Consider the following 24,581-nt stretch of genomic DNA (forward strand, 5'->3'; position numbering starts at 1 on the left):
TTTATAAAGTGGAACTGCTTTTAACTATTTTACTGAAATTAAAATGGAGCGGAGATTTTTTTTTTCCCACTTTGGCCAAAATATTGTAATTCTGAAAACGGTAATTTACCGTTTTTGGAATTAAAATGATTAGTACTATTTTGGAAAAAAAATATCAAATTTTGTCTATTTTATCGAAAATTTTCACTTCTTTTAATATCAAATTAAGTTGGTGTGCCAATAGAATTTCATTTATTATTACCTAGTTTTACGAGTTTGGCTCATGGTTTTTAAACTCGGAATCGCGTCTCGTCTCGTTCAGCGCCGATACCGAGTCGTCTCGGACGAGTTTTCCGATATGTTTGAGACGTCTCGTGAGATAAGTCGAAAAATTGTACATGAGATGTAAAACTCGGTCAAAAAAATCACTTTGTGAGTTGGTCTCGTTCAGCTCTGATACCGAGTTAACTCGGGCGACACGTCTCGGTCTCGGACGAGTTTTAAAACCATACTTTGGCTCACTTGGTGGAGTGGATGACCTGTCTTTCCAGGAGCAGGTAACCGTTTGGAGGGAATTTTTCATTGAACTCCTCTCTCTCTCTCTTTTTCTATAGTTTTCTCAGTTATTTCTCTTCGATTTCATCGCCCCTTCTCCTACAAATTGAGGGGAAAAAAAATGTCTCTTAAAACTCTATCTCCATTTCATCTCTGCAGATCACAATTTTTTTCTCCTCCTTTCATATTCTCCCAATTCAGTTCCGTTCTCTCGTTTCCTGTCTTTGATTTCTTCAATTTCTTTCTCTGATTTGAATCTGCTCTTCTTATCTTAACTTACTTCCGGTTTGAATTCAGATTTTTTTTAGGGTTTTTATTTATTTGGAATCCGAATTCGTAATTGTTTTTGGGTGAGTGTTTCATTTTGATTTTCTTCAAATCTCAAGTGTTCTATTTGCTACATCAATGGCCTCCTACTCTGTTCCTTACCCTAAGTCCTCCTCCACATTAAATCCATCTGGATCTTGGAATCGGGAACCAAAGACGCTGCAGCAGTCGAAGATTTCATTTCAATCAGTTTTGAAATCAAAGCCTTCGTTGCTAGATCATCAGCCTGCATTTTCGAGATTTGAGGTTAGTTGGTTGTTTATTCGGTTCATCATTCAATTTCTTGTGAAAATCTTAGTTTAATCAATTATCAATGATTTGGATTGTTATAATTTAGCTAAATAGTTAGCAATCTATGGATAATGCTACTCCGGTACACCTTACACCCGGGTAGTTGGAAACTCCTATATGCACTTTCCATGATGATCATCATTGCAAAGAATCATTCATTCCTACATCACTATCCATATGGATTTTTTTATCGATTACACATGAAAAGTTTGTTTATTTATGGTAACAATGGTTTAATTGGATTGTCCAGTTCAGATCAACTTTTCATTAAGTTAGTAATGTCAGAATGGACTAATATTTGGTCAGTATGTTTGCAAGGAACACTCACTGATTGCCATGCTTCTATAACACAAGCTACACTACTTTTGGGTCTTCTCTTGTTATTGGTTGAGGTTTCAGTGCACGTTGGCCAGTTAATTGTTTGTGCGAAATGGTGAACTTGTATATTTTGTGTAATGGTAGATTGGGTATCTAGTATTAATGTAATATTCTTGTTATATTTCAGTGCTGGACACCAATTCATATCCTCAAGTAGTTTGTTGAGGAGTATTTTTTAAATTTATCATTTATTTGATTTTTAATTTATATTAGTTTCCTTAAAGCACTTTCTTTAACATTATACACTTAATATGAATCTAAAATGATCTAAAATTCATTTCCAAGCAATTGGAATAGATAGAGATGTATAAGCATATTGGGATTATGGGGAGTCAGTGTCTTTGACATTTCATACGAGTGTTGGACATTGACAGTTGACACAGTATCTGTGTCTTGTAGTATAAACTTGAATCTACATCTATGGGGTAACTATTTTAACTTTTCAATACACATGCAAATGTACATTTAAAGGTTATTTTATAGGGACAATGACCGTGAAGGACTCTTTATTGAGAATAGGTACAGAATAGTCCCATAATAAACTATACGAACCATTTAAGTCCCACTTAATAAAATATTAACCTATTAAGGATCTTTTGAAGATTATTTTAAGAAAAATACCTGAAATACCCTTGTAACAACTTTACAAAGTGGTTTGATCTAAAAGTATATACCAAGTCAAATAAAGAACTTGACAAATTTATTTGGTTATTAATATTTTTGTGAGAAATAAAAAATAAATATTTTTATTTATTAAAAGTTATTCGTAAATTCAATATAATTTTATTTTACTCATTTAAGTTGACTTGCTAATTTTTTAGTTGAATCAATTTGATGAACATTCAAGTCGAGTTTCAAAATTATGTTTTAATTGTTGAAAATTATTTATATATTGTAATAACTTTAACATACATAGATCAAATCAACTTGATGGTTAGTTTTTGGAAGAGAAAACAAGGATTTTTTTTTTCATTGTTCTATAAGAGATGACCATAGTCAAGGGGCTTTTCATTAATTTTAAAACATAGGAGTACTCAAAATATTATCAAATAAACACATTTCCTTAACCCTCAAAAATGGTTCAAAGGGTAGTCACTGTATTTGCGCTTCAAAAATCCTTTTTAGAGTAATATTTGAAAAAAAGAGTACTAGAGAGTCCTTATTTTTTTAGAAAAGACTTTTTGGTACATATTTTCAAAAAAGAAGTCTTTGTGATCATTGTCTCTATTTTATATGAAAAAAAATCAGCCCAATCTGAAACTTCTAGCCCCATCAGAAGTGGTTTACAAAGTTGAAGAATTATCGACCATCAATTTTTATCGTTAATTTGTAAATCACTTTTGACGAGGTGAGAAGTTTCTGATTGGGTTGATGTTTTGCAAGGATGATCTTCTCACCATAGAGATCACCCTCACAAAAAATCAGTCCAATTCGAAACTTTTATGCCATATAGGACAAATTTTGTCTCCCAATGTTGCCCCCCTAAGATTGTCCGCCGAACACTACCCTATATATATAGGGAGCCATTCGGGTGCCAACTATTTGGCCAACATGTTTTGTCCTACATAGGTTAGAAGTTTTGGAATGGACTGATTTTTGGTGAAGATGATCTCTATGATGAGGAGATCATCCTCACCAAAAATCAGCCCATTCCGAAACTTCTAACCCCATCAAAAGTGGTTTACAAAAAATGGATGGTCCACAATTCTTCAACTCATAAACATGGAGATCATCCTCACCAAAAATCAGCCCATTCTGAAACTTCTAACCCATGTAGGAAAAAACGTGAACACCCATATGTATGTAACAATGAGTTATCCGTGTACATATATTCACATAATTGCATTTGTTAGCATTTTTTTTGTTAAGCGCAGGGTTTAGCAGACCATGACCATTTATTTTAATAGACATTTTTCAGCATTTTGTGTAAAAATAGCACATACATGATGTGTACAGCTGGGCAATTGAGTTAACACCCCACTAAATGGCAACACCATCGTGAGGCTCACATGGTGTTTCATTTGGAGCTGACTGTATGTGAGCATAATCTCCTGATTGTGGAAGTCTTTCTCACCAATAATAAGATCATTTTTAGATAATATAGGATTCTAACTTTACTAAAACTTTGATAAACTATTGACTATTCAATTTAAGCCCAACTTGAACTCCAGTTCTTAGTGTTGAAAATTGAGTTATGGATTTTTTTAGTGTGATCTGTTAATGATGGTAGTTATTCTCACAAAAAGTCAGTCCAATACTCATATCTCAATTTGAGGGGTTTAATACTCATTTCACATTGAAATATTACCCTTATATCACTTTCCAATGATCCAACATTCACATCTTAGGTGTTAATGTGCTGTTTTGTTATTGCATACGACTCATCACCATTCAAGTATTGTTCAAGCTATCCGGGGTCAGTCAAACAGATTCTTTCCTGCCATTTCATCAAATCCAGTTCCATATACTCTGTTAGTCTATCGAAGAACAAGATGGTGGAACAATTTAAAGCTTTGTAGCCTCTTCCATTACACTTTTAGGTCTTTGTATCACTTTGTTGAAAAACTCTCAAAATTCTAGTAGTTATCAGATATGCAAAGTTATCTGCTAATCTCATATGTTGTTGATATCTGTATCAGTAAAGACTTACTTGACATGCAATACAAGAATGCTTTAGCTAGATCTTTTATATTCCCGACTTTTAAATACTATATTACGCCGTTTGCAGGGGCCTACCCGGAGCCAATCTTCCATTTGGAAGGTTTGGGCCCAGCGTAATGAGGTATGCTGCTCACCACAATTTAGAGTCTTTTTTGTTTTTGTTTATCCTTCTATGGTGCATAATCTTTAACTTTTATTGATCCTGTTTTCTACATAATAGGTTGCTTCCAAGAACTCTTCAAATTCTGCAATGGTGCCCCTGACCAAGTTGGAGTTCCCATCACCGGGAGAAAATAATAAGCCTGTAAAAAAACCAGATGTCCAAAATGAAGTTTCCGATACATCCTCCATCTCAGCATTCATGACTCAAGTGGCAGACCTTGTCAAGTAAGTGTAAACTACTTATTTAATAATCTTATTTTTTTTTACGAGAGCCGCTATTGGCACCCCAACTTTTACATATTACATCCCAATTTCTTAAATTATTTATCACAACCCAATTAAAGATTAAAACACACAATTCGACCATTACAAAGATTTGCCTCAGGTTATTAATTAACATTAGAAAACATTATAACACTCATTCAAACAATTTCAGTAGTCGTTTACAGTTAGAATTAGGATCATATAAAATCCTAAACCTAAAAATAGAAATCTAACAAAAAAAAAATGAAGAGAAAGAGAGAGAGAGAGATACTATTGGCATCCCAACTTTTATTTATTCTCAACCATTCACTTTATTTTTTAATTTTTTAATTTTTTAATTGGGGTGTAATAAGACTTAGGGTGCCAATAGCACCTCTCTTTTTTAGAGTTGAACACGATTCAAGATTGGAAACCACTTCTTAGGGGGGTAACATTCCTTTATCTGGACAGGCTTGTGGATTCAAGAGATATTGCGGAACTGGAGCTAAAGCATCTAGATTGTGAGATCGTTATAAGGAAAAAGGAAGCTTTGCCACAGCCAGAAACTTTAGCTCCCGTTTTTATGATGCAACCGCCCTCTCCTCAATCAATGCTTCCATCTCAATCATCACCTGCCGCGGCCCCTGCTCTCCCAGCACCAGCTTCGGCTCCACCTGCCCCGGCAAAGATGAGCAAGTCGTCACACCCACCTTTGCAATCCCCCATGGCAGGAACCTTTTATCGGTGTCCTGCACCTGGGGAACCACCATTTGTGAAGGTAAAAGTGTCTCGTATGCATGTCTTATGTATAGATTTGTAGAAGGACGAAGCATGGGTTTATGTTAAATCTATATGATGAAACACACTGGTGGATCCCTCTCTAGCTACAGTTTTGTGGGGTATAATAACCCTACTCCAGTTATAAGGGAGTGGGGTCTACACTACCCCACTTTCTTGCCCTTTGTGTTCACTCCCTTCAACTTTAATGTCTTTCCTCGCCTCCCCCTTTTTCAATAATATCCCTCCAATTTTACTATATTTCCTCTTTGACCCTTTTAACCCCAAACAGGATGCCTGTGCCATAGGCACCGGGCAAACTCTAGTAAATTCATACAACATATCATTTATCTTTCACTTAGTATGTACAGTGTTTCTTCAGGTGGGCGATAAGGTCCAGAAAGGTCAGGTAGTTTGCATCATTGAGGCCATGAAGCTGATGAATGACATTGAAGTAAGTATCACATTTTATCTCTGATGTAGGAGAAGAGTACTGCAGAAATAAAAGCTTAACTAAATGAGGGAAATACTTTCTAGAAAGGGTTTTAGTAGTATCTTATCAGCATTCAATGCATCTTTAGGGTTGCACCAAAACTTCAGGAACTTTATTTTATTTCTGAGGGAGTGATCACTTGTCTCTAGAAGGAAAACTCAAAATCTATTATGTTCTATTGTGCAATAAGGGGAGAGGCATGTGATTAGATTAGAATCAGTACATTACTCTCTGACTCTTATATAATTAAGAAAAACTAGTTTCATCCGTCACTAAATTTTTTTAGCTGTAGTTCATATTGTAAGACAATGAAACAGACCATAATTACATTGGGGTGCTCTTATGTGATGAAATATGTTTTCCATGTTTCGTAGTTTGACACTTCTTTCCTTGGATTTTTAGATAAGTGCAAATTGTGTCTTGGCCTTCTGTTAAGAGTGATGTTAGGGCATTATTAATTCTTTCATTGAATGATGTCTTGAAGTTTGCATGCATGTTTATATATACGTGCAGCTTGTTCAAGAACTGAAAACTTAATAGTTGAAATGAAGGAAAACAAGTTCCAGTTGAGACTTGGAGCAGCCTTGAGTCTATTAAAACTTAGTTGAGTGTTTGACTGTTTCATACAAGTTCTGAAACTCTATTGAGTCTGAAAATTAAAACTTGTGTGAAATCATTTTCCATAATTTAAGTTCTTTTTTTTTGATAAGTATAAACTTTTATTAATGAAACAAAGAGAAGGAGGCTGAGGTAGCCCCCAACAAAACAACAAGCGAAACAACAAAAGATCAAAAGAAATTAACTACACAGGTGTAAGCTAATCACAAATGTTCTCCCAATTAAATAAGAAATCACGGTAGCACACATCCTCAAAATCTTTGCTCATCTTGGACCACAAAAACAGAAGCCCAATAATCTCTAAAATCACTGTGTGGGGCGAGCTCTCCTTATTATGGAAAACCCTGTTGTTGCGCTCTTTCCAAAGACCCCAAGCAATAGCTGAAGGAAGGATAGCCCAAAGATGCCTCTTTCTAGAAGAGAATATATTGAAACTCCACCCCTCCAAAAGATTAAAAAAAGATAAAGGAACGACCCAATCCACCTGGAAACGGGATAAAAAGAACATCCAAATAACCCTAGAGAAGGAACAATGAATAAGAATATGATTAACCGACTCCCCATCTCTCGAACAAAGAAAACAAAAATTCGGAGTGACCCACCCCCGTCTGATCAAGCTATCCAAAGTGAGAATTCTACCCAAACAGGCAAGCCAAACAAAGAAAGACACCTTAGAAGGAATAAAAGCGGACCAAATTATAGATGGGGAAAAAGAAATCTCGCTAGGCGGAAGCAAACATTTATAGAAGGATTTGACAGAAAACTTCTTATCCTTGGCCTTGAACCATTCTCTCCTGTCCTGCTCATTCTCTCTGAGTCGAATCAAATAAAGGAGACCTAAAAGAGATGTAACCTCCGTCAATTCCCAATCATTGAAGTTTCTCCTAAATCCCAGGTCCCAAGAATCTGTGTTCCCGTCCCGAATCAAACACTGCCTAACCGGATTATTTTTTTTCAACGAGCAAGAGTACAAGGATGGAAATTGAGTAGACAAAGGTGAAGTACCACACCACCAATCCTCCCAAAATCTCACATTGTCCCCCGAGCCAACCTTAAATCTAATCTCCCTATCAAACTCATGAACACCCTTCATAATACCTTTCCACACACTACACCCATAGGTTCCTCTGGCCTCGTCACTATACCAACCATAAGTCTTTTCTCCATATTTAGCCTGAACCACTCTCCTCCACAAGTTGTCTCTTTCTTCACCAAATCTCCAAAGCCACTTGCCTAGGAGAGCTTTATTCGTTACCCTGATCCCTCTAATCCCCAAACCCCCATTCTTCTTTGGAGTGCAAACCATCTTCCATTTCACTAAATGATATTTTTTACCACCATTCTTATCATTCCACAAAAAGTTCTTCATAAGTCTCTCAATCTTCACTTCCACCTCCTTGGGCAACGTAAACAGGGATAAGAAGTAAATTGGGATACTTGTTAAAGTACTTTTGATCAAAGTCACCTTACCCCCTTTGGAGAGATATTTAGCCTTCCACGAATTCAACTTCTTTTCCATTTTCTCTATCACTCCTTCCCAAATGTTCTTACTCCGATACGGTGCGCCTAACGGTAAGCCTAAATAGGATGAAGGGAGCGAATCACTACTGCACCCAAGGGTAGCCGCTAAAACTTGAAGGTTAGACACCTCTCCAACCCCAAACACCTTGCTTTTCTGAAAGTTGACATGTAATCCAGAAATTGCTTCAAAACAACATAATAAAACCCTAAGAGTTCTAACTTGTTCTCTAGAAGGATCTAGGAACACTATGGTGTCATCAGCAAATTGCAAATGCGAAATCAAAGGACCCTCAATGTTCACTCTAAAACCCGATAACCTCCCTATCTCAACCCCCCTTCTGAACAGTTTCCCCAAGGCCTCAGTCACAATAAGAAATAAAAATGGGGATAACGGATCCCCCTGTCTCAAACCCCTGGAGCTCCTAAAGTACCCCGCCGGACTACCATTGACAAGGATCGAAAAGGATACCGAAGTTACACACTTCATAATCCACCCAATCCACTTAGGCCCGAACCCCATCCTCCCCAACATATACTCCAAAAAGTCCCAACTCACATGATCGTAAGCCTTTTGCATGTCAATTTTTCCTAAGAGCCCCTCCTTCTTATCCTTAATCCTAGAATCTAAACACTCATTTGCCATTAACACTCCATCCAAAATCTGTCTTCCCTTGATGAATGCACCTTGCTCATAGCCAATTAAATGCTTCACAACTTCTTTCAACCTGTTTGCCAAAACCTTAGAAATAATCTTGTACACCGATCCCACTAGACTTATAGGCCTAAAATCACTCAAATCAACCGCCCCCACTTTTTTGGGAATCAATGCCACAAATGTACTATTAAGGCCATAATTTAAGTTCTTGATAGAGCATTATAACTTGACAAGGAATATTAACAATCAACTTTATTTCTTGAGCAAAGAATTTGTTAACTATGCATGTGCAATGTACTTACAGACATGCAACAACATCAATTTCAATGATGTTGGATGAACATGATCAGTGATTTAATCCCACCAATATGTTTTTTTTTTCTTTTCTCGTCAGGCTGATCAGTCAGGAACCATTGTTGAGATACTCGCAGAAGATGGGAAACCAGTTAGCATGGATACGGTACTCTCTCTCTCTCTCTCTCTCTCTCTCTCTCATACACAAATCGTCGATATTCTTTTCTGTTCTTTCTATGATTTATTGGATCTTCTTATTTTCTCTTTGCAGCTTCTATTGGTCATTGAACCATGAAGTAGGGAAAACCTTGTGGTAATGTAACATGTAAACAAAGTAATTTGCCCTCTTCTGAGGTTTAACTTTGTTTGAATTATAATTTTATTTTCTTATCTGTATTAGTTATTTAACAAAGGTATTGCATAATATAACTAAATTTATATTTTTGGAAATACATCTCACGCACTCACACATGTGGACAATTGTTTTTCAAGTTGTTTTGCATGTTTAGGTCTGGCTGGTCGGATATTCCCTGTTGTAGTCACTGTAGAAAGCCAAATTTTGATTCTTGAATATGTTCACCGAATGATTGAAAAGTTTTGAGTCAAAGGACCCCACACTTGTAAACATGACCTCAGGGGGGACATTAATATTTTCCACAATTTTGGATTTTTGAAACTAGTCCTCAATTTATTTTTTTTATTTTTTTAAGTAAAAGGTGAGGTATTTTGGTACTTATCTGATTATATTTTTGTAAATATCAAAAAACTTTCACAGTTGTTAGATGAGATTTTTTAAATATCAGAAATCTTAGTCATTTTCCAAACAGCAATTTTTGGACAAAAACTAAAATATCATTTGACATTTTTGATATTTACAAATTTATCATCCAAATACTAAATTGCCCATACTTTTTTTTTTTTGTTCTCAAAGACGAAAATGAAAATAAAAATAAAAATGAGGGTGTTTTTTGAAAATTTAAAATTGTGGAGAATGTCAAACTTTACCATGAGATCTTTCATTAAAAAAAAAGATCATTTTTTCTGCTTGGGTGAAGTCTTGGGAAATGGGGTGTCACTAAACTCCCAAATTTAAAAGGGTAATTTAGTCTTACCCTGTTATAAATTAGTAATACCACCCACGAAATACAAATGAGGTCTGCCCTTTGACTTGGTCATGTCAAATCGTTAATGATACAGTTCGTTGTTAATTGAGACCATCAAATGATTCAAACGCCCTTAGATTTGTATAATTACCAAAGCACCCTTCATCTCTCTCTCTTCTAATGAGGGTTGTTGTAGGTGGCTTTGCAATCATGGCAACACCAGCCCAAAGACCCTTCGTGAGGGTGAAATCCTTTCTCAGTATGGCTAGCAACTGCCATTTCTTCTTCTGACACTCCTCTTGATACTGGAACGAACCAGATAATGATTACAATCGTGATTGAAGCCATTAAAGACTTTAATAAAGCTCCTTGTCATGACTCAATAGATACTACTACAGATGAAGTTGATGCTCGATAATGAATATTTGATTCGAATCAGATCTAAAACTTGCCCTTCATAGATTTGGTAGCGGATTAATTTTTGGGGTTTTTTTTACTTGTTCTTGTGATTTAGGGTCTGGAAGAAATGCAAATAGTGTGGTTGAAATTGAAAATGAAGAGAGAGATGAAGAGTAATTTAGTAATTACACTTGTTAATAAAATATATAATTATTTTTTAACGATTTGACCCGGTCAACAAAAGTCATCTATCATTTGGGTGATTAAACACCCTTCTATGTCTTGATTTTTTTCAAATTGATGACATGCCCCTTTACCTTAATGCTCCTATCTCGTCAATTTTTTGGATTATTGAAACATCTCCTCTATCAAATTGGTGAATATTTGAGATACCTTTTGATTTCAAATTGATGACCTTTGACATCGATCTACTTTCATAAACTAAAAAATAACTTAAATACATTTTTAACCTTTAACAAAAAATCAATAATTTTCCTATTAAAACCCGTTATTTTCAAGCTCTTCGACTTAACCAAACTAATTTTGATTTATTTAACCTCATTCTAAACATCGCCTTAATCTTTTGTTGAAAATCCTAAAATTTTCTATTAAAAAATCTCATGATCTTCTACTTCAAAGGAGTTCACATTGACAGTAGGTAGCAAGTGAACAATGTGAACTGAATTGCATATCACACTCATTAATACATGAGAGAGAGAGAGAGAGAGAGAGATGACCTTAGAGAACATGTCAGTCGTCTGAGTCATCGGTTGGAGTTTGATCATTATTCATTACGATGGAGAGGGAGGAACATGGTTTCAAAACTCATCCTGAACCACAATCCTTCGTGGGAGAGAGTTTGATCATTATTCAAATAGTGTTTAGGGTTTTGAGTGAAAAGAAAAAGAGCCCTAATAATATGACTCACTAGGTGGCATACTCGATCAAGTCCCTGATGTGGACAAGTTCCGGAATCATGGATCTAAAATGCCTCGGGATACATGATTCCCTCGAGATACACTTTTTAATGAAAAGTGCAATTGTGTATCCCGAAGCGTTTAAATCTACGATTCTCAAACTTGTCACGTCAAGGGGTTCGATTGAGTATGCCACCTGACGAGTCATATTATCACGACTCAAAAAGAGTCCTTATAATATGATTTGCCAAGTGGCATACTCAATTGACTCCCTAACGTGAACAAGTTCAGGAATCGTAGATTTGGAAAGAAAAATCCAGGTCGTTGGGGCTCTTCTTGATTTAGAATTATTGGAAGAGATGTGGCAAAGAAGCTCGAGATTCGTGTTGTTAATCGAATAGTTATGAACCTCCCACGAATGACCTTGAGAGAGTCAGGCTCTTTCTTTCTTAATTGCCCCTAAACCTCATCTCATGCTTATAATGTCTCTGAAATAGTCAAACTACCATTTTCTCTTCTTCTTAACTTAGGTTTTCAAATGGAGATTGTACTCATTTCCGACGATCTTTGATCATGAATGACAAATGGAGAATGTTATTCTCTTAATTTAGACCATTTAGATTTTTTTTTTCTCTTTTTGATATTTCATTATGGGATTCTAAATTTTTTTATGATTACATCGTAACTTTTGATTTGCAACTATGTACATGCATTTTGAATGTTTCGACGAAATTTACCAAGTATCGAAGTAGAAAAAAATCAAAAATCAAAAAATCTAGTTCACATTTCAGTGTCAAGTTCACCACTTTTTATTGTCTAGTTCAACATTTAATTATAGTCGAGTTCGACAATGTTTTCATAACACCACTTTTTATTGTCTAGTTCAACATTTAATTATAGTCGAGTTCGACAATGTTTTCATAACAAAACATTAAAATAGACAATAAAAAGTGGTGAACTCGACACTCCAAATGTGATCAAGATTTTTTCATTTTTTCATATCTATATATAATATATAGGGTCCCGTTCACCACCCTACGCTTTACCAAACGTGTTTTGTCCGACATGGGTTAGAAGTTTTGGAATAGGCTGATTTTTTGTGAGGATGATCTCTATGGTGAGGAGATCATCCTCACCAAAAATCAGCTCATTCCAAAACTTCTAACCCCATAAAAAATGATTTACAATAAATGGTCGGTCCACAATTTTTTAACTTGTAAACATGGAGTTAGAAATTTCGGAATGGACTGAGTTTTTGTGAGGATGATCTTCTAATCGTAGAGATCATCCTCACCAAAAATCAGCCCATTCCAAAACTTCTAACCCATGTAAGACAAAACACGTTTTGTAAAACGTAGGGTAAAGTGTAGGGTGATCTCTACGGTGAGGAGCTCATCATCACCAAAAATCAGCCCATTCTAAAACTTCTAACCCCATAAAAAATGGACGGTCTCATCCTCACCAAAAATCAGCCAATTCCAAAATTTCTAACCCATGTAAGACAAAAATGGTTGGCTAAAATGTTTGATGCTGAACGGGACCCTCTATATATATATATATATATATATATATATATATATATATATATATATATATATATATATATGGGAAATGTTCAGCACCCTAAGTTTTACCACACACTTTAACAAATGTTTTTTGTCCTACATGGGTTAGAAGTTTTGGAATGGGCTGATTTTTGGTGAGGATGATCTCTATGATTAGAAGATCATCCTCCCCAAAAATCAGCCCATTCTGAAATGTTTAGCCCCATGTTTACACGTTGAAAAATCGTGGACCGTCCATTTTTTGTAAACCATTTTTGATGGGGTTAGAAGTTTTGGAATGAGCTGATTTTTGGTGAGGATGATCTCCTCACCATAGAGATCATCCTCACCAAAAATCAGCCCATTTCAAAACTTCTAACCCATGTAAGACAAAACACGTTTGTTAAAATGTGTGGTAAAGCTTAGGGTGTTGAACGGGACCCTATATATATATAGATATATATATATATTTTGAGTTGGATATTGGTTAAATCACCTCAAAATACCCAAAATATAAAAAAGCATAACTGCAAATAAAAAATTACAACATAATCATATAAAAAAATAGATTCTCAATTTTGTTCTTCATTTTTTCATATTATAAATCATCGAGAAAAAAAAAAAAAAAACACACATTTAAATGTTCAAAATTAAGATAATATCATTCTTCATTTGTCATTCATGATCAAAGATTGTTGAAAATGATCCCAATCGCCATGGAAAACCTAACTGTGTGAAGAAGAGAAAAGGGTATTTCAAAGATATTATAAACCTCAGATGAGATCTAGAGACTTATGAAAAGAAAAATTTACTAAACGAACAATTAAGAGACCACCCAAAACTTATGTACTATTTAGAAAAAATCCCTCCACCAGGGTCCTTTAAATAATTTTCCCAAGAATCTATTAGGGCATAGGGTGGTTGGTTAGAATCTATTGATTCTGACCATGATATGTCAGGTTCGCTTGGCTTGTAGGGGGGGAGGGCTGCAGTCCCCTGTCATCTATCAAGCCTGGATGGTAGCATTTGACATCACAGCAGGTCATTCCATGTCGGCCGTTGTCAAATCCGTGTGACTTCAATTTAAAATTTGTCGTCGAGTTTCAGAACTTACAATAATACATCGCCACATTCTTCAAAGATTGAGAAACTATAAGAGATCTATCAAGTGAACGAAATATCCAGAGTAATTCTTAACAATTAAATCAAGATCACAAACATTCACGAAAGTTGTCACAAACTACATGTACATAAATATGCCTGATATATGATTTCTACAGGTTGGATTTGTGCAATTTTTTTTTTACCTTTACCATGGGCATGACTCAACATGAGAAATGCTCAAATCCAACTATAAACCACTGGGCCACACTGTCCATTTGGCCTCATGTCAATTCATATACAGAGGGAAAATGCTGTCATAACCTCATATATCCGAAAATGACATGTTGGACACTCTTTTGGGTCCATTGAACCCATAACATCTGGGCCACCTTTAGAACCACCAAAAAACCTGCATGAATGATGATTTCTAGCCACTTGAGTTTAAGCATTTTCATCATAAACCAAGATCATGACCTAAAAAAAACATGGGTTTGACACCCTTGATGAAAAATGCTCAAATCCAATGGCCAAAAACTACTGGTTGGTCCATCCAATTCTCCAGCATTCACATGAGATGAGAATCACCAAGGATTTGTCTTTATTTTATTTACACCGGATTATGCAAAGAGCAGGCGAAGATCTAACGTACCTGTACCACTTCAACTATTTAGAATAAGAGGAATTTACTTCATAGGGACACCTGTGGCACAAATGGTTTCTCTTTCTATTTCCAATCAAGTATGTCTAAGAGCCATAACACCTCTGTTTCGGAGTTTGCAGCATCACAGAAATCCATCTCGATCCCAAAAACATTGATGACACTATCGTTCCCATCTTCCATGAAGAGCAAAGAAATCCAAGCCCGAATGCCAGAGACGAAGGGGTGGTCGGGGGAGAAGACAAGATAGTCAAAGGCAAGGGCTCTGTACGCCGTCCGATCAATGTAATCAAACAAGGATTTGTTGACGATGCAAGCAACTTTGTTGGTATCCTTACGTCCCACAAGCAAAGACACTGTAACAGTCTGGCTCAGAGGGATTGTGCACTTCGGCTCGACAGGGATTGTCATCTTGTAGTCTGGCCCCTCTAGGTGGAACCTCAGCATTTCGGATATATCAGGTGGAGGGGTCTTGATACCAGTCCGGAGAACCGGGCCTGGGACCACTTGTGAGAAGATTAATCTCTCTTCCGCCCATATGTCAATGTAGAATTCCAAGTCATCAAAGGACAACCTTGGGGGAGGAAAGGTCGGGCGGGGTAATGGTTGTGCCTCCGTTTAGAGAACGTAAGGAAGAGTTTGTGGTAGGTTAAAGAGGGATGTGTTGGTTTCTTGCAGATAGAAGGCCATCTCTTGGCACACACACATTTCCAGAAGTAATCATCTTTGGCAATTTCTTTCCACTGCTTACATACCTGCATACATGAAGCTAAGTCTTTACCATCCAGAAGAGGAAACACGGCCTTCAGGACTTCCCTATATGTCATCTTCAGTGTTCCAAAGCATTGGAGAGATTAGAGATGAGCTGCAACATGCGAAGTCCGTGCAAGATTCTGATTGGTACCTGCAAACAAAGACAGCAAATTCAGTAAGTAGTGATCGACTTGTATACACACCAGAATGCTCTTAAAATGTACTCAAAATTGGGGGGGGGACAACAACAGACGAAGACGAATGAATCATGATATAAAGAGCACTTGCAAATACTGGGCTTGGACCGCATATTCATTGCAACTTTGAGGAACAGACATGTAATCATTTAATGTAACTGAGACAGACAATATTAGTGAGGATGTCCGCATGTCTAATCTACATCCAACCTTAACCTACTACTAGCATATAGATCGAAACACTGACCCCGAAACAAAGGATGTTTTGGTTTGTCAGGCAAATTTCCGATTGAGAATTCTCGGATATTCTCCCAACCGAAACATTGCCTGAAGACAAGATTTAAAATCTTGCCTATTAGTGCACATGAAGTGGATTTCGTATATGACTTCGATCAAGGAATAACCTCAATAATGTTTCTACGACCTGATACTTCACTCTTTACGTTAACAGTCCAGCAATAACATTAAGAGTTAGGTTCATCCAGTCAGGTCCATTTTTATTGAGACCCATTGGTGAAGCAAAGATTTCACCTTTAAAAAACCTCCAAGCAAAGATGGCCACACGTATATCCATTAACTCATTCTTCTACTATCCTTAGACTTCTCATTAGACGATATTATGATCTCGAAATCCCACCAACACACCAGGAGTGATCCGAAAAAACTGTGAATACCGTCGAGCTAATATTCGAACTGCAGTCCCCTGAAGGAAGCGCCGGACTAAGTCAACCGAAACAGCCCCTAAGAAATAAAGTAAGACTCAATCATTGTTAAGTTATTCCACGTCAGTAAAAATACCCCCCAGAAGGTCCTACACATAAGGCTTTTCCAGATGTAAGCATAGATAACATAAGCACTGTCCTTTTAGCCATAACACATCAATGCTACTGCAAATATCGATTTACAACTCACCCATGTTGAGCTTCCCTATTCTAGTAGGGTTAGTCCATCATCTCTAAGGAGGAGGCCGAAACCTACCTTTTAAACAAAAGAGAAAGGACAGAAAGACCACACACCAAACTTGCAACGAATAAACCGATTCCATTTAAAAACAAAATCTTCAAAGGAAGCTCCTTCAAACTCCTCAAATTGCCTACACCAAAAAATAGTGCACTAAAATGGAGAAAATGGTCTCTTGAAGCGAGTGCTCGACTCCTTCAAAGTCCAACATTTCCTTTCCTTCCAAATACCCCAACATACAAAAAATGAGGTCAAACTTCACAAAATCCTATGGGTGGAATTTAGGTCCTGTCTGCCAACCATAAAAAAGGGAAGAGATGGAACTTGGAAAGTACCAATTAATATTAATCAAGGAGATAACATGAGAACAAACCACATGGGTGAGATCAAAGTGGATGAGAAGAAGATTTATGCATTCACCGCTCTGCAAAGGAAACAATATTCGATCCAAACAATAATGTTATTTATTTATTTATTTATTTATTTTCGATCAATAAAGATAAATTTATTGATAAGAAAAACGAGGGGGTCGAGTGAACCCACCCAATACAAATAGAAAAAACAAAACAACGACACAAGACCAAGAAGAGGCTCTCGCGACAAAGAACACACCCTATCCCATCGCACGACAAAATCTTCAAAGAAAATCTCCTTGAATTTCTTATAAAGTTTGCACCAAGAGAGCATAAGCTCCAAAATAGAAAGAACTAATCATTCCACCATGGAAACTTTCCCTTCAAAAATACACCGGTTACGTTCTTTCCAAATACCCCAACAGATTGCAAATGGAGCCAACAACCAAAGAATCCGCTTCGATAACAAAAATGAGCTTCCCCAAGACATCCAAGCTTCCAAAATCGACTTGACGGAACGAGGAAAACAACCCACTAGCCCAAATAAAGACAAGAAATGCGACCAAATGTGATGAGCCACCCGGCAATGAATGAAAAGATGATCCACTGTTTCCGCCTGCGAACCACACATACAACACTGATTTGGAGAAATGAACCATTTTTTAATTAACTGATCCAACGTTGCAAGTCTCCCTAATGCTGTCAACCAAAGGAAAAAACATATCTTAGGAGGTATCTTACCACCCAAGACATGGTTATCCATGGTTAGAATTTTTCTATTTTATTTTTTTGGTAGAGGTTAGACCTTTGCCCAAGCTAACCGCCCATATGAAAAAAAAGAAACTTTAAAGGGAACTTTCCGACTCCAAATAGCAATAACAAGAAAAGACTATGAGGAAGATGGGTGCAAAGAATGGTAGAAGGACTTGTCCACGACGACTAACAACCAAAATCCGGTGTTCTTCCTCCAAGGGACAAATGGGGAAAACTAAAGATGTGACTGATAAGGCTAACAATAGGTTCAAATTCCTAGTCACTAAAGCATCTTTTTTTTTTTGTCGGTAAAAATAATTTTATTAGAAAGAAAGGAGAAGAAAAGGAGGGTCGAGAAGACCAACCCAAACAAGAAGGAAAAACAAAAGAACAAAGAGCAACAAGCACCAAACAAACTATTCCAAAGCCAAACTACAAATTATATCCCATCTAACAAAAAATTCTTCAAAGAAAACTCCTTTGAATTCCTTGTAAAGGTGGCTCCAAGCGAACACCAAGCCCAAAATAGATAAGAACACTTCTTCCGTCAATGTCTCCTTCCCCTCAAAAACCCAACTATTTCTTTCTTTCCAAATACCCCAACAGATTGCAAAGGGGAGCAAGTACCAAAGAATCCTTTTCGACAAGGAAAATGAACCTCCCCAAGCTAACCATAACTACAAAAGCGATTTGACCGAAAGGGGCAAGCAACCCACAATGCCAAAGAGAGAAAGGAAATGCATTTGAGAAGCCACCCGGCAGTGATGAAAAGATGGTCCAAATTTTCAGCAGCCCAAATCTGAATCCAAAATCCCAAGTCCTCGAATTGAATCATGAAATTGCAGATTGGCATCATCTTCTTTAAGAAATGGAGTATAACATGGGGAATTAAAGCCTCGACAGTTGATCAAATTGCTTGATCATCATGAAACTAAAGGCTCCTAGGGATATGACATCATTGCTTAGGGATGTGTCATGCGAAAGTGGTCCTAACTCAGATCTTTAGTTCAATCTTGCAAGCAAAGGGAATTATCCCCTATCGAAGTGATTGTTCTTAAACCTAGCCATTCGAAGAAGCTATGGGCCCTAGGAAGGGAAATTAGATTGAAGAGGCTCATTGAAGACACTAAGAACAACTTAGAAAAGAGTTGCTTCACTAATATAGCAAGTATATGGAAAGAGAAGAACAACTAGAGTAGGATAGAGGGAGTGAAGAGTAGGACACGAGGTAGAAATAAAATGAGAAGTTGGGAAACAAATGAGAGTGGTAGAGCTAGTGCATCACATAACTATCATTGAGAAATAAGGAAGCCCGATCATTTGTTTTAAATAATCCCTCATCTCTTATTGCCTACAATCATCCCTCACCCTAACCAGATTTTATTTGACACGTGAGATTCTAGTTATAAAGCCTTAAAACTTATCGTTGGGAATGTGAATAAGTATGGTTAGCTGACAACTAGATACCATAACAGATCTTATCTATGATATTCCGGTTCTAGAACCACCAATACCAAAACAAAAATCAATTAGTCTGAAAACCAACATAAATATGGTCCAACTATGGGTCCATTGGTACCCATTCTGGAACCGAAATCAAATGATATGATCCCAACCCAATCATCATCATGCAACTCTTAGCTCAAATACCAGGGTCGACAATATGAATCTTATTTTCCCATTTAACTTCATCATGAACTATTTCAATCAAGGCACGTCTTAACATCTTTTCTTATTACTTCTATCCAAGTTATTTTCAGCCTCCTAAGCTTTCTATTATCCTTATAGAACCTTTGACTTGTTCCAAAATATCAATCCTGACAAGTGCTGATCTTCTTGGTATATGCTCAAATATCTAAAACAATTTTACTTCATCTCCTATCAGGGTTGTTACTAACTATCAATAATATACCAAATTTTTATTTTGTCTTTCATAATTCTACTGCTTATCCGCCTCAACATCCCCACCATCGCTATACTTATTCAATGAATGTGTTGTTTCTTTATTGACCAACATTCAACTTCATAAAACATGATATGTTTATAGTTCTCTAGTAACATTTTTCCTTGAGTTTGATTGATATACATCGATCACATAAATATCCAAAAGCACTCCTCCAATTTATCCATCCAACATTAACATTATGTATGAGAAACTCACCAATTTCTCAATCTTTACAGATAATTTAAGTTAAATACATAAGTGGCTTCTTTGAGTTATAGGTGTTTTGTTAAGTACCTAAAAGTGTGTATTCTCTCATTGTTTTATAGAGCACTTAACCGAATTTTCTAACCTAGAGCTAGGTTTTTTTCATGAAATCTTGCATAATAACTAATTCATCATAAGTTACATTTTATTGACTAGATTGCATGTATTTTCACAGATTGCAAAGGTCTAATTATATGTCTGTTTTTTGCGGGCAAAACAGATAGAAATTGAAGAATTAAATAATGGAGACCAAAGTTAAGGTCAAAGCACGGTCCAAGAGATCCGATAGAATCAAGTTTTCCTTCATTCTAAATTTTCACGTCATACCATTTTATTCACAATTTTTGACTCACTTATCAAATTAAAGCAAGACAAATGGGGTTAGAAAATGATCCAGAGGAGAACAATTCGGTGTCTAATGTAGAAAGGTCAATTTGAACTTTTTCTTAGTAAAAAATGCGTGGCCCTACCTCTAAGTAATCTATTCCAAGTTCCGCTACCAACCACCTAGGCACTACAAGAGAAGAAGAAGAGTTATGTCCACATCATTGGCCAGTGAGAGGGCTTTCTAGACTTTGATCATTCTACCACCAACCTGCTAGTTCTTTTTATGAGGCAAGTCAAAACTCTAAATCTGTCGTGTTTTACCATTATGGACATAACTTTTGACTCGATTGCTAAATCGGGACAAGGTTAGTAGGGTTGGAACCCTAACTGAGAGGAGAAGATATTCCCATTTCACGAAGAAAAGCCGATTCAAATGTTTTGGGGGTGAAAACGTGTTGCCAAGATAACCCTTGTTTTTCCCTATAAAAACACCTTAATTCCCTAGTTTTGGATGATCTCTTTCGATACCTCTCTCCTCTTCTAGCCTCTTTCTCTCCCCTCTTCATCTTTTAGCTTTAGGTTTATTCTTTTACTTTTGCTGTAATTTTAGAAGACAGTGAAGATTGTGGTCAAGGAATTCATCAATAATAAAAATAAGTGTTCTGTTAATTTTTGCTATAGTGTCTCCACGATCATGCTAGGTTAATATCATATTCTAAGAAAATTGATGAAACCATATTAAACTAATTAGGTTTAATTCTAGTATTTTTGTTCTTGCATGTGTTTTTAAAGATTTTTAATAAATTTCTCTTCAACAAACTTGGATCTTAAGGATTCTTCAATTATTTATCCTTATCTGCCATGCTCGATGTGATCTGTTATTATTGGAATAAAATCTATTATATTAGATACTTGCCGTGTGGAGGATCATTGGGTAATAAAATATTATAAGGGAATGAAATTTTAGCCAATTAATTATATCTATTTCATAAAAAATATTTTGAGTCAAGATCCTCAGTTGGATTCTTGATTTGAGTTATCTGACAGGAACTTGAATATTAGGATTATATTTACTTAGGTATTTTTGGTGGATTCATTCTCTCTAGATTTTCTTAAATTGCAAGTTTTTCTTAATTTTAGTTCATTTCAATTATTTTTGATAAAATTTAGTTTTTCTCAAAAATTACACCATTTTTCCTTTGATTTTATAAAATATAGAATATTAGTCCTCCAATCCTCAATGGAACGACCTTACTTGGCAATCTAAAGTAGGTTTTAATTTCATATTTTTTCTTATTCTTTTCAGAGACATCTTTACGCGACGAACAAGTTTCTTGCCCATCAATCTAATATCTCATCTCTAGCAATGTCCACACAATTTTTTTTCTTTTGATTGGTAAGCCTGTTTTTAATGAGTTTAGTAACTTGGTGCTAGCGGGATTTGATCCCAAGCCTCTAGTATCATCACCCAAAGACTTTTTCCAACTAAGCTAGTTGGTACCTGCATGTCCACACAAGATCTCATGAGAAAACACATGATCTCAACCATGCAAACATGAAATCCAATAGTCGGGATTTACATGTATTGAGGTAACACAAATCTCAAGGATAAATCTCAACTATTGGATTTTATGTTTACACGGTTGGGATCATGAGTCAACAGAACCCAACCCTCTATATATATTATATTGGTCCTATTTATCTTAGAAATCTTTGATTCTAAGGTACCATAGTTCTAACTTTGAATTTACTCTATCCTTTCATCAACCACCACTACATCAAACACAAACAATATACACCAAATGACCTCTCACTGAAAATGAGAGGTTAATCCATCCATAACTAGAGTAAAAAGGAACAGACTCAAGGTTAATCCATAAGATCAATTATCAAACTATTTCCTGCGCATGAAACGAAACATATGAGAATATACTTCCAATAGATAAGAAGTTAGGAAAAAAACCCTTGTCCTAAACAATTGCCCCCAATACTACATCCATCATACTACAGCAAAAGGAGTGAGTACAAGGAGAAAAATCATGGCCATTTGAGCTTGAGGTTGATTTCTTTCAAACCAAGGGAGCTTGATGGTACATCATGCACGTAACTTAGATAAGGATTCCTTTAATTGCTGTTTATTTAGAGCAAAATTGAGAAATAGTACAGTTAAACCAATAAAAAAAAAGTTTACACTAATAGGAGACTTTTATCTTAGTTTTATTAAAATTAGGGTAGTTAAAGTAGAGATTCAATATAAAAATAAGTAAATTTAGAAGCAAAAGAGATTTGATTTTATTGAAAAACTTAATTTTAGTTTGAGTAAAGAGAGCCTCCTCTCGGAGGTCTTATCAAATTGCTTGGATTTTTGTAAACTGGCCCTGATTATTGAGACTGATTGTGAAACCGATCTATTCTCCACACAATTTCATGATTTTCCAACAAAAAACTCAATGAATCTGAAAAAATCCCCACAAAAAGGAAATCTAACTCACTGATATTTCGTTACTAAACAGAAAGCTTCGCTCAATCCCAAATGGAAGTTGACTAGAGTCGCTGAATCTCAGTCACAGAACCAAACAACATCATGAATCCTGCAAAAAAAGAATTCTAAATTTCAACCAAAATACAAAGATTTCCAAAACCCTAAAAATCATCAACCTGAATCAAATTAACGATATCCAACACTTAGAACATACGAAATCAACCATTCCACTCACCAAAATAAAGAAACTAACATAAAATCTCGTGAAAATTAACCGAAAATAAGAAAAAATAAATGCACAAAATCTATCCAATACAGACCATGATCCCTCACATTACAACAAAAAGAATCGAAATTTTGATATCTAAAAAGAAAAAGAGATCTGAATTAATCAGAGAAACAGAAATTTAAGAATGAGATTCAAAACTCACACACAATATTTCTAATCCGATCCGATCGAAATGGCAACGTTGGATCACCTAAAAAAAACAAGAGAGAGAGAGAGAGCTTAGCGTCAACACGAAGACTTTAGACTATGTTCCCTCACACTATCCTCTTGTCTTATATTGGTGAGATAATTCTAAAATAAATCGCGAGCTACCATTTTACGATGGTAAAGTGGTCCTGGTGGGTCCCACAAATCAGGTGCATGAATCTTTGTGAACTCCAATCAATCATTAATCAGACCAAAAAAAGGAGCATGACAAAAGCTCTACCTCTGACGTAAGAATCTCAATGGGCCGGGCTGGGCAATGGAGTTGGGTTAGAACTACAAGGTCCTTTAAGTTGTATTGGATTGGGCTGGGCTGGGTTAGACTCCATTCATATTTAGGGTCCAGCCGGAGTTTGGAAGCTAGGTTGGATTAGGTGTGTTTAACTGGGTAACCCGGACTGGACCGGAACCGGTTGACTGGGTTTTGGTCTGATCTAGGGGTAAATCAGAACTTGGACCAATCTGACTAGGTCCAAGTGAACCCGAACCCTATCCAAAAACCAATTGACCGGATTAGGACCAATTCAATTTTCGACTCGAATTTCATATAGATTTAAAAATAATAATAATAATTGAAATACATACTATATAATATACTACAAAAAAAAATTAGAAAAATTCAAATTAATACTCTTTATTGAATAGTGATTCAAGCCAAACAAGGATCATATAAATTACAAATATTTTTAAACTAAAGAAAGATTGAATAAATACTCTTTGTCAAACTAAAATTACAAAGAATTGAATAATAATTACCAAAAATAAAAAAATAAACAACTTATAAATATGTTGGGTGAGGTTTACATCATAATAGGTTGAGTGCATCTCAACTAGGTTGACACCCACTCACCTATCTATCATTTGCATTCGATCCTAAATGAATGAAAAGAAAAATCTCCATATTATCAAATTTCAGTTTCTCCAATCTCATCTTCCAATCTTTGAATGTCCCTTTCTCTTATTCACTTTTCGTGAGATACCAATCATTCAAACAAATCAAAACTTGCACGATCTCTGACAACAAACGACTCCAATACGCAGAAGAAGAGAGAGAAAGAAAGTTCTTCCACATGTACTAAAAATAGACCTAGATGCAATTGTAAAACAAAAATTGTTAGTAGATCACATGCCAATACTTCAAGCACTCGATATTGTTCTGAATATATTTTTCATCATTTTATAAATTAAAATCTTCATTTTCGAGTAAATGTAATGGTTCAGATTCTAAGTATTAACTTAGTTCATTAGAGGAATTTTGTCTAGGCCTTCCTTTTGATAATAATTCACGCATTTTAGGAGAAGAAGAAGAACTAAAAGAACATAGACAACATTACTATTTTCAACACCTAATATACATTCATAATGATCGTAAACT

At 35.8% G+C, this 24,581-nt stretch overlaps 1 protein-coding gene and 1 pseudogene across 2 annotated transcripts; one reads left to right on the plus strand and one right to left on the minus strand.

Moving 5' to 3' along the window:
- Positions 1 to 514: 514 nt before the first annotated feature.
- On the plus strand, positions 515 to 9,404 carry LOC147405886 (biotin carboxyl carrier protein of acetyl-CoA carboxylase 1, chloroplastic-like). The gene is made up of 7 exons (XM_086433766.1): positions 515 to 1,107; positions 4,259 to 4,312; positions 4,412 to 4,578; positions 5,068 to 5,374; positions 5,756 to 5,827; positions 9,055 to 9,120; positions 9,226 to 9,404. Exons 1-7 carry the CDS (start codon positions 940 to 942, stop codon positions 9,247 to 9,249), a joined length of 858 nt encoding a protein of 285 aa, XP_086289892.1. The 5' UTR covers positions 515 to 939; the 3' UTR covers positions 9,250 to 9,404.
- A 4,682-nt stretch (positions 9,405 to 14,086) lies between these two features.
- On the minus strand, positions 14,087 to 23,213 carry LOC147405887 (F-box protein At5g39250 pseudogene; annotated as a pseudogene). The gene is made up of 3 exons (XR_015176125.1): positions 23,145 to 23,213; positions 22,724 to 22,822; positions 14,087 to 15,583 (listed from the first exon to the last, which is right to left on the minus strand). The product of XR_015176125.1 is annotated as an F-box protein At5g39250 pseudogene (transcript).
- Between the last annotated feature and the right edge of the window lie 1,368 nt (positions 23,214 to 24,581).

Source organism: Akebia trifoliata, chromosome 3 (assembly GCF_017979445.1).
Source record: "Akebia trifoliata isolate Shusen 1 chromosome 3, ASM1797944v1, whole genome shotgun sequence".
Classification (NCBI taxonomy): Eukaryota; Viridiplantae; Streptophyta; class Magnoliopsida; order Ranunculales; family Lardizabalaceae; genus Akebia; species Akebia trifoliata.